This window comes from Triticum dicoccoides, chromosome 1B (genome assembly GCF_002162155.2).
Source record: "Triticum dicoccoides isolate Atlit2015 ecotype Zavitan chromosome 1B, WEW_v2.0, whole genome shotgun sequence".
NCBI classification, from domain to species: Eukaryota; Viridiplantae; Streptophyta; class Magnoliopsida; order Poales; family Poaceae; genus Triticum; species Triticum dicoccoides.
Window position 1 is genome coordinate 196,846,519 of NC_041381.1, and position 10,370 is coordinate 196,856,888.

Consider the following 10,370-nt stretch of genomic DNA (forward strand, 5'->3'; position numbering starts at 1 on the left):
CCGGCATGGAAACACCTTGTAGCGATGGTGACAAGGACTGCTTTGCGTCTTTTACGACGGTGAACATTGGTGATGGTAAAAAAGGCTAAATTCTGGGAATCTTCATGGCTTCATGGTCTCCGACCTAGAGATGTCACGCCCAAGATCTTTGAGATATCTAAAAAGAAGGAGTGCCTGGTCAGCAAGGCTCTGGACAACAACTTCTGGATCAGGTAGATCAATACTAGTACGGGCCTCACCTTAACCCATATCCAGGAGTTCGCTGCCCTTTGGGAGATGCTCCATGATGTTACTCTCAACTCAGACACGAAGGACACAATATCTTGGAAATTCACTTCCAGTGGTGAATATCCGGCGGCCACAGCTTACAAGGCACAGTTCGCGGGGCAAGTTCTCAGTCCAACCTCTACCACAATCTGGAAGGCTTGGTCTCCGCCTAAGTGCAAGTTATTTGCCTGGTTGATCGTTCAAAACTGAGTGTGGACGGCCGATCGTTTGCAGCGACGGGGATGGCCAAATTGCGCCCTTTGCCCCCTATGTAAGCAGGTTCAGGAGTTCGCTGCTCATCTCCTATTCCAGTGTAGATTCACCGTCCGCGTTTGGAATGAGGTCGTCGCTTGGCTAGGCATGCACGGTCAATCACCAATGACTTGGCGACATGAGGTCTCTGTTCATGATTGGTGGCTAAAAATGATCGACTCAGGCCGCTACATCAAGAAGGCGATTGTCTCCGTGATGATGCTTGTCTCGTGGAAAATTTGGAAGGAGCGAAACGCTAAAGTTTTCCGCAACACGGCTACCCCGACTTCCGTTGTTGTTGCCAAGATCAAAGAGGAAGCCCATCTCTGGGCGCTGGCTGGAGCCAGACACCTGAGTACTCTAATGTTGCGAGAGTGGTCTTTTTCTTTTTGCCGCTCTACGGCTTATGTCTAGACCTTCTCCTTAATTAATGAAAATGGCAAGTCTTTTGCCTCGTTTCAGAAGAAAACGTTGTGGTAAAATGTCGCTGCAACGCACACGGCCGAGCTAGCAACCAAGTGGCAGCGGTAAGCAAACTAAGCGGAGGGTTCTCGTTCTGGTTGTGCGAAGGTTCCATGCTGATTTTTGCTGATTTTAGGAACTTTCTAGAAGAGTTTTAAACCAGTTTTCTCTTTGCTGCTGCTTTCTTTATCCTTTTTCCCGGTCTTTTATTTTTTGTTTCTTCCTTTAAAAAATGTTCAGAATTTGAATTCATTAATTTGTTGCTCTTTATCCTCAAAAATTTCAAAAAATGTTCAAACTCTTCAAAAACTGTTTAGAATTTAAAAAAATATTTGATTTTTTTTTTTCAGAATTTCAAAAGATGTTTGGAATTTACAAATTTTGTCGCAAGGAGGGGTCGTATTGGACCTGTCATCTACCACTAGACAACTAAACACGCCCGAGTGATTTGATTTTCGTACTACTACTTTTGTATTCCCCGGCTGCAAGTACTTGCTAGCAATATAATGTGCATTAATAAAAACTTGAATTTTATTCGCATGTAGTGAATCTGATTCGGCGTCTCGTCCAACCAAACTAGTAAACAAACGGGAATGTTTCTGCGGCCAGATGATTGCGCAGCACAAACGAACGCATAGACAGCCAATCTCAATCCAGGATCCAGACTGTAAAGACGGAAAAGAAATTCAGCAACGGTCGCCCATGTGAGCGGGCCCCGGCGCTGGCGCAAGACGCCATCGCGATCCCAGCGAGGTCCAGCGAATTCCAGGAGAGGCAAAGAGGAGAGAGCCGTTATATAATCAATCAATTATCAAGGGAGGTTATATAGTGGCACAAGAGGCGGCAGGACGTGAGGACAAGGCAAAGAGTCAAGGAGAGAGATAGAGGCATCTATTCTCACAAGATACGCGGCTGCCATGGCGAGAACCCTCTTTGGTTTCGTAGTCGCCGCCGCGCTCGTCCTCGCCGTCTTCATGCCAGCCTTCGCCGCCGCGCAGGCCCCCGCGCCGGCGCCCACCAGCGACGGTGAGCTATCAAACTCCAGCATCGTCCCCTTATGAATTGTTTTTTCCTTCTGAATTTCCTCTCACTTGTTTCTCGTCGATGCGTGCAGCATCCTCGGTCGACCAAGGCGTTGCCTACTTTCTGATGATCCTGGCGCTGGTGCTCACCTACCTCATCCACCCGTTGGACGCCTCCTCCCCGTACAAGCTTTTCTGAGCCTGTATATGCGCAGAGGCTTCTCATTCTTTTGTTCTTCTTTCTGTTGTTCGTTGATCGATAAGCTAGTGGATTCTTGAGAGATTGGTTATGTGAGATTCGATTTGAATTCATTAATTTGTTGCTCTTGTACTCTGGTGGATTCGCACGCATGCGTGCATATTTTTGTTCCAATGCTTCTCAGGTCTGTTGCCAGTAATTATGCGTACTAGTCATCAGCCCGCATGGGCTAGCAATTCATCAAGTGCATGAATAGTACTCCCTCCAATTCAAAATAAGTGTCGTGGTTTTAGTTCAAAAATGAACTGTCGTGGCACGACACTTATTTTGGATCAGGGGGAGTACTATATATATGTAATTTCATAAAAGAATGAAAATATAGGTAGAAACTTTGAAGAATATTTTTAAAATGGTTTACATTAGAATATGTAGTACTTATTCTGGTTATCCATGGGCCAGAAAAGGAAATTACATTTTTTCTATTGGGTTCTAATTAGGGGGTATTAAGTGAATTGGAAGAATGACGATGTGGGACATGTGAACGATACTTGGCTCTTGGCGACTCTAAATACGAAAAATATGCCCTGTAAAAGATTTTTCATTTTTAGAATGGGTCAATGCAGAAAAAGTTTTCCTTTTGGAACAAAATTAGCACCTTATGTTGAAGAACCATGCTGGACATGAACGGTAGAAATGCAAACTTTGAAAGTGGTTTATTTATTTATCAATCACTAATAAAGTTTGAAAAGGTTTAGATACAAGCCTGTAATTATCTTTTACTGGCTCCTGAAGAGCGAACTTGGTTGTACAGAGAATTACAGACATGAGAAATCTCGTAACATCTCTTCTGGGAGACATAATTCATTGTTTAATTGTCTTTAACAAGGTCTATGCACTTTACCAAGACATTTTTTTTTGACAAATCTCGTAGACGTCTCTTTTGGGGGAGAGGGGACGGCAAATGCAAGTATCATTTAGTGAAATGGAAGGTCATTTGTAGATCCAAAAAAGAGAGGGGGTCCTGGAGTTCTGGATTTGCAAAAACAAAACATTAGCTTGATGACTAAGTGGTGGTGGAAAATAGAAACACAAGAGGGGTTATGGCAGAAGATTGTCAAATCTAAGTATTTCCGGAACCAAACTATAGCCTCAATTAAACCTGGATTTAATGACTCTCCTTTCTGGAAAAATATTCTCAAAGTGAAAAATGTTTACCTTGCTGGCGGAAAAATTAATATGAACAGTCGCAATTCAGTTAGATTGTGGCTGAATCCTTGGCACAATAATACTCCTTTATGTGACCAAACGCCACATTTATTTGACATATGTCAGAAACAAAAGTGTACTGTTTCAGAGTTTTGTACTCCCTCTTTTCCGATTTATAGTGCTTATTTAAAAAAAATGGGATAATTGATATTGTGCCCTTAGTTGTGTCCCACTCGACTGGTTTGTCCCTAATTTTAAAAAACCCGTAGTCCTGCCCAAATGCATTTGGTTCCCTTGTGTTTTTGCCCTTCCGTCTCAATTTCGTCCAGTCAAAGGCGTTTGACTGTTAGGGGGACTTTTTTCTGGACCATTTTGCCCTTGCAGCTTGGTGCTTCCCCAGTCAACCACCACCACAGCGGCCTGCCGTGGCCCAGATCTGGCCCTCCCGGTCCAGTTCCTTCCTCTCTCTCCCATGGGATCTCTCTTTCCCGTAACTCCTCTGTCTCCCTCAGATGTGCAGAGCGTCGCCGCCCTTGGAGTTCGCCTCTGCCGCCGGATCTTCTACCCCGCCTCGGCCACATCCACATCCCCGCAGTTCCTCATTGTTCCTGTCGCTGGAGCACCCGCGCCTTGCCTCTCTGCCTCGCAGCCACGCCGGAGCCCTGTGTCACGTGACGCCGCCAAGGTCGTCGCCCAGCTAGGTGGAAGAGGTAGGTGGCCGGAGTGCCCGCGCCTCCCGCAGCCGAATCGGTCGGAGCCACCAAGACAAGGCGGATCCAGGGACGGCGACACGGATCCTGGGGCATGGGGCGACGACGCGATGCAGGGGAGGCCTGGATTGGCGCGGGTCATGGGGCACGATAGAGACGGCGAATCCGGTCGCGGGAGGCGTCGGCTGGACTGGATCCGAACAGATGGAGGTCTTAGCTGTGGGACGTAGGGCACCATGGCCAGTATGGAGGTCGGGGATGAGTCGAGGGAGGAAGAAGATAGGAAGAGGGAAGGTTTTTTCTTTTCTTTTGTATTTAACTGGGTCCCACATGTAAGTGTAACTCGTTTTTTCATTGATTTTTAACTAAACTTACAAGGAGGGGTACAATGGTCCAGAAAAATCTCTTCCTAACAGTCAAACGCCTTTGACTAGACAGAATTGGGACGGAAGGGCAAAAACACAAGGGGACCAAACACATTTGGGCAGGACCACGGATTTTTCAAAATTAGGGGCAAACCAGCCGAGTGTGACACAACTAAGGGCACAATATCAATTATCCCAAAATAATTAGGTTTCGCGTTTTATAAGTCTCAGTTTAATTGTTCTCCATCACACGTTCAGATTTCAAGTTACATTAAATCATTGCATGCAAGAATTAAGAGAAAACTGACCAATGCATATACATGCATGCATGCAAAAATTAGTGAACATATTTTTTAAAGAAAAATGAGCGCATTAATTGAGTGCTTTTTGCAAACTACAAAAATTATTTCACCACTCATCATCTACTTTGGTTGGTGAGATTTTTGAATTGAGTCCTATAAACCGAAAAGGAGGTAGTAGCTGGTAACTTCGAGTTAGCTTTTCGTCGTCGTTTGACTGATGATTTGCTTAGACAATGGGCTGATATAGTTGAATTGGTGCGTAGTACCAGTATGAATTCCTCTCCTGTCCTGATAAGGTAGTTTGGTAATTTGGCACTCTTGGTATTGGTAATGTGATTGGTGCTTCATGTTCGCCCAGCAATTTGTGGCGAAGTCTTACCTGATTGTTTGCTTACTTGCCCCAAGGCAATAAATTGTACTCCTATATGATTGCTACTGCTGCTGTTTGTTGGGGTATATAGACCGAAAGGAATAAAATTACTTTTAAAAAGGGTTTATGAAAGGTGCAGATAAGAAGGTTCCTCAACAGAGGGTGCAGGCACTGATGGTCGAGACTACGCGCCTGACATCGTCGCTTTTGTCTACCGCAGAAGCTGGAGCTGGGTAGAAAGCACAACCGCTAACGCAGATTGCAAGTCTTTTTTATCTACAAGCTACTAGCTTCCAGTTCCTGTGACCGTTCATTACTGTATGGCTATGTGCTTAAGTTTCCTTTGATGTTGTCAATCGTCTGGTTGGAACTCTGATAATTTAGGCAGGTTTTTAAGTGGTAGCAGGTTTCCATCCTGTAACCTAGAGGTCGGTGGCGATCTCTAGGTGGCAGGTTTCCTGTTAGTGCCCCAACCTGCTTTTCCTTTTCCCGGTCTTCTAGCTTTTATGTTGGTCATATCCTGTTGATTTGTAAGATGAACTCGGTTGGTTTTGAGCCACTTGGATGGACTGTGTATTCCGAAAGGGGCAAATGCCCGGTTGGAAAAGAGAAAAAAACGTGCAAAGAGAGATTAGTGCGGGCGAAATAGTAAAAACCATATCAAAATGAGATGCAATCATACAACCAAAGCGAGTCGGGGAAGAGGTTGCAGCGGCGGACCTATTTGTTTGAGCCGCTGCTAGCTGGCTTTATTGTTTCCCTGTAAAGTGGTGAGGCAGCAGCGAATTATGGCGAGGTATGCAAAATGTTCATTCCTTTTTATATACTTTCTTTGTTACTATTAAAAACGTTCTTATATTATGGAGCACGGTGAGAGAAGTCAGACTGGCAGAGTTTTTTTAAGTCAGGGAGGCAGAGTGTCACCACGGAGCTATATCTCGCTTATAGCGAGATGTACGCTCCCCTTTCTCGTAGCTTCTCCCAGTCGCTACAGTTCTAGGCCAGCCAACTAATGTAGCACGGTTTGTGACTGTTTTGCAACCATTTTCCGGGTTTCTTTTTTTTCTGTTTTTTATTTTTATTTCTGTCTTTTTGCTTCCTTTGCAGTTTTTATCTGGTTTTTTCTTTATTTCTTTTTCGGTTTTCTATTCATTTTAACATTTTTACAAATTTTTGATGCCTATTTTATTTTTTATATTCATTTTACATTTTTGTTATACATGTAAAATATATTTTTACATATGTTTATCATTTATAAAAGACATGATTAACATTTTTATAAATACAATTTTGAATATTTTAAGTATTTCTAAATATATATATATAAAGTAAAAAAAGAAGAAAAGTAAAACAAAATGTGAGAAAACGAGCGCTAGGCGTGCGGACGGGACGCACTGGGCTGGGCCATTGTCGCCCGTTTCAGGCGAGACCTTGTGCTGTCTTGCACTAGTCGCCCCGAGTGTCATGCGGGAGCAACTTGTTAACGAGCGCTCCTTCGGGAGCCTTGCAACGATCAGCGTCACTTGGCGCGCTCTCATCCATTCGCCACGTGTCGCGCTATGGACGCTTCTTCCGAATTTTTTATTTTTTTATTTTTCCGCACGTGTTTTCGGCTTTTAAACGTTTTTTTTTTTCAGGTTTTTTCGACGTTTTGGTTTCCCCCGGTCTTTCTTAGCTTTTCGATCAAAAAAAGTTTTGAAAAAAAAATTGGCGCGAAAAAAACGCGTTTTTTTTCGAGAGTCATGGTTTTGCTTTCGCGAGAGTCACGTTCGTGCCTCTCAGAAAGGAAAAAACAAAACGTGTTTTCTGTTTTTTTTTCTTTCGCGAGAGGCACAGTTGTGCTTTCGCGAGAGGCATGGCCGTGCCTCTCGAAAAGGGAAAAACAAAATGCGTTTTCTGTTTTTTTTTGCGAGAGTCACGGTTTTGCTTCCACGAGAGGCACAGTTGTGCTTTCGCGAGAGTCACGGCCGTGCCTCTCGGAAAGGGAAAAAATACGTTTTTTCTATTTTTTTTCTTTCGCGAGAGTCACCATTTTGCTTTCGCGAGAGGCACGGTTGTGCTTTCGCGAGAGTCACGGCCGTGCCTCTTGGAAACGAAAAAAATGTGTTTTCTGTTTTTTTTTCTTCCACGAGAGTCACGGTTTTGCTTCCACGAGAGGCACGGTTGTGATTTCGCGAGAGGCACGGGCGTGCCTCTTTCGGAAAGGAAAAAAAATCATGCTCCCAGTTCGGTTTCTTCGCCTGGTTTTTCTCGTTCAGTTTTTTCGTGAAAAGAAAGTTCGTCAAAACCTATCAACATGGGATCTAGTTTTGAAGATCTCGACGCGAGGAATTCAATGGTGAAAACGGTTCGAGATTTGGACGCATGGTTTGGAAGATAAAACTTTTTGAATAAATGAATCTACGAAAAAAAGGGAAAACTCACTGGTTCCGACAAGTGGCACGATGCATGTGCGCCACTTGTCGTGACCTGGGAAAGTGAAGTGTTCTTTGAAACGAGTACTCCTTAATTAGTGATTTCGGTGTCATGCGCCAAGGTGAGCGAAAGAGTAGATGGGCCTGCCCATTTTCAACTAGCGCAGGTGACTACAGTACCTGGTTTTGAAAACCTTTGTCTCAAAAAAAGACCTGGTTTTGAAAACCTTCTAGAAAGTTTAAACCGGTTTTCTTTCTTTTGGGTGATTTCTTTACTGTTTTTTTTCTGGGTTTCCTTTTAATCTTTCCTTTTCCCTTCTGTTTTTATTTTTTTGTTTCTTTTTCTTCTCTATTTTATTTTATTTTTCAAAAGTTTTTTTCCTTTTCAAAGTTGGTTCACATATTCAAAAATTGTTTCATGTTTTCAAAACATGGTCAGAAATTTCGAAAATTATCTGTGTATGAGAAAAATATTCAATATTTCCAAAAATATCCATTTTTTTAAAATGACCAAAAACCGACAATCTGTTGTGCTCTACATGGTTGGAAGACCATGCTGATGATGTGTACCCAACGTGTAACAATGTCATGCCAAAGATCAAATCTGTAGGATTGCGTGTAGTTACTCACACCCGCATTAGCATATGGGATTTCTAGCCAACCAAGAGTATTCTAGTGTGGAACCTTTAGGTTTCCCTAGTTTTGTAATCTTTTGTTCTCCAGAGGCAAGACCAAAATCACTGCCTTGACCCATTTGAGAAAGTTCAGCAAAAATGTGCCCCGTAGAAAATTTTAGCACCATCTAATCCCTTTTAGTAATGCCCCAACACACTGGTTTTGCTGTTGTGCAATGAAAGGGCGACTATGCTGTTGCCACCTTGACACACTAACAGCAGCATGCAATGAGAGAGAACGCTTGGCGTTGCACATGTGAGCAACACCGATGACATTGGGGTTGCATAATGCATCAACAACGCCATCAACATTGATGTTGTAAAAATAAGAGAAATGTTTGTGGCCGGCGGACCGGCTGAAACTTCGGCCAGTCGCGCGCGGCGCATACGATACAGGCAATCGTATGTTCTGTATTCCTTTTCACGCCAACACACTAGCGCGTGGGCCTCGTGCGGCTGCTGGCCCACTTGCTCACCTAACCTTATCTCTTCCCCACGCTCACCCAGCCTTATCTCTTCCTCACGAGACTCCTCAACCATTCGTTCTCCACCGCCGCTCTATCTTTCTGTCTCTCTCAATCCAATTCAAGCATGGCGACTGCAAGCAAGCTCAGTTTTGTGAGTTCTTGGCCACATTGCTGGGTTGCGTGGGGTGACGATGCTGCAACACCAGGTGGGCGCCGACGGGCCTGATGGTGGTGCGGGGGACGCACCCATGGATGCTAGCGAGAGCTACAACCATGGCAGCTAGATGCTGGAACCCGCACAAATTTTTGTTTCCATCGGCGTTTTATTTTTTTGCCGAAACTAGCGCCGTTTTTGAAGGTTTTGCTACCACCGATTTGTTTTTTGCTGGAACCAGCATCATTTTTTTGCTACCATCGGATTTTTGATTTGCTGGAACCTGCCCCTCGACTTTGCATCTTTGTTACCACCACCGCGGCCAGATGCTGGAATCCGCACAAGTTTTTGCTTCCATTTATGTTTTGGTTTTGCTGAAACTAGCATCATTTTTTGTATTTTTTGCTACCACCATTTTGTATTTTGCTGGAATCAATGTCAATTTTTGCTACCACAGGATTTTTGAAATGTTGGAACCAGCCCTCAATTTTGCATCTTTGCTACCACCGGCGTTTTGGTTTGCTGGAATAAGCTTCAATTTTTGCTACCATGAGGTTTTGTTTTGTTGGAATGGCGTCTGATTCCCGTTTTTTTTGCTACCACCGTTATTTAATTTGCTGGAACCAGCGTCAATATTTGGTACCATTGCCGTTTGGTGCGAGACCACGGAGTCGTCGCCATTGTTTCTGCAGGAGGGCGAGGGAGGGGGATGGGCCGCGCCGGTGAGGTGAAGTGATTTTTTGCTGGAACTGGCATGATATTTTGCTACGACCCGTGATTTTTGTTGTTACTCGACGACGGGGTGTTGTGGCCATCTCCACAGGGGTTGTAATGGCCGATAAGCGCGGGCGGCCAAGGATGCGGCGGCCCGTAGGTTGCCGGCGAGCATGAGGCCGAGGGCGAACGTGGGGCGGCCAAGGATGCGGCGGCGAGCGCGGATTGCATGCGAGCACGAGGCCGAGGACGAGCGCGGGCGGCGCAAGTAGAAGGCAAGCGCGGTGCCGTGGGAAAGCTGCGCGAGATGGCGAGATGCGGGAAGCTGCGCGAGCGCGAGATGCGTCAGGACAAAGACGTCTGGGGCGAACCCTTTTTTTTTACTATATCCAACGGTCAGGGCTAGTGGCATCCGGTGGCTAGGGCGCGACCGGCCCAAATTTGGGCCGGCGCGCCGGCGCCTAGCTTTGCCCTAAAAATAAGGTCAAAATTGTGTTAAAGTTTTCTGCAGCGGCCACTTGGTGCTGAACTTTCTCAAAATGGTTAAATATGTGATTTCAGCTAGGGGCAAAAGGCTACTTGGTCTCAAAGTCATGGCTAAAGAATGGTGCCAAAGAGTTGGGGTTTGGGGATTTTGCTGCAATCAAAAGGAGAAATACTTACCCGTAAAAAAAAGAAAATCAACTGCAGTGGCTATCATAATTTTTTTTACATGAGATTTGCAGTCGTGATGTTCTTGAGCTTAGTTACGTTAATTGTGATGGGGAACGTAGTAATTTCAAAAAATTTCCT

At 44.7% G+C, this 10,370-nt stretch overlaps 1 protein-coding gene and 1 long non-coding RNA gene across 2 annotated transcripts; both read left to right on the top strand.

Annotated features, from left to right (window-relative positions):
• Nucleotides 1-1,787: 1,787 nt before the first annotated feature.
• Nucleotides 1,788-2,417, top strand: LOC119303679 (arabinogalactan protein 16-like). Its single transcript, XM_037580817.1, has 2 exons — nt 1,788-2,007; nt 2,096-2,417. The coding sequence occupies exons 1-2, from the start codon at nt 1,899-1,901 to the stop codon at nt 2,200-2,202; spliced, it is 216 nt and encodes a 71-aa protein (XP_037436714.1). The 5' UTR covers nt 1,788-1,898; the 3' UTR covers nt 2,203-2,417.
• A 6,321-nt stretch (nt 2,418-8,738) lies between these two features.
• LOC119328018 lies at nt 8,739-10,142 on the top strand. The gene is made up of 2 exons (XR_005158810.1): nt 8,739-9,591; nt 9,688-10,142. It is a non-coding gene; the product is annotated as an uncharacterized LOC119328018 (long non-coding RNA).
• Nucleotides 10,143-10,370: the final 228 nt, after the last annotated feature.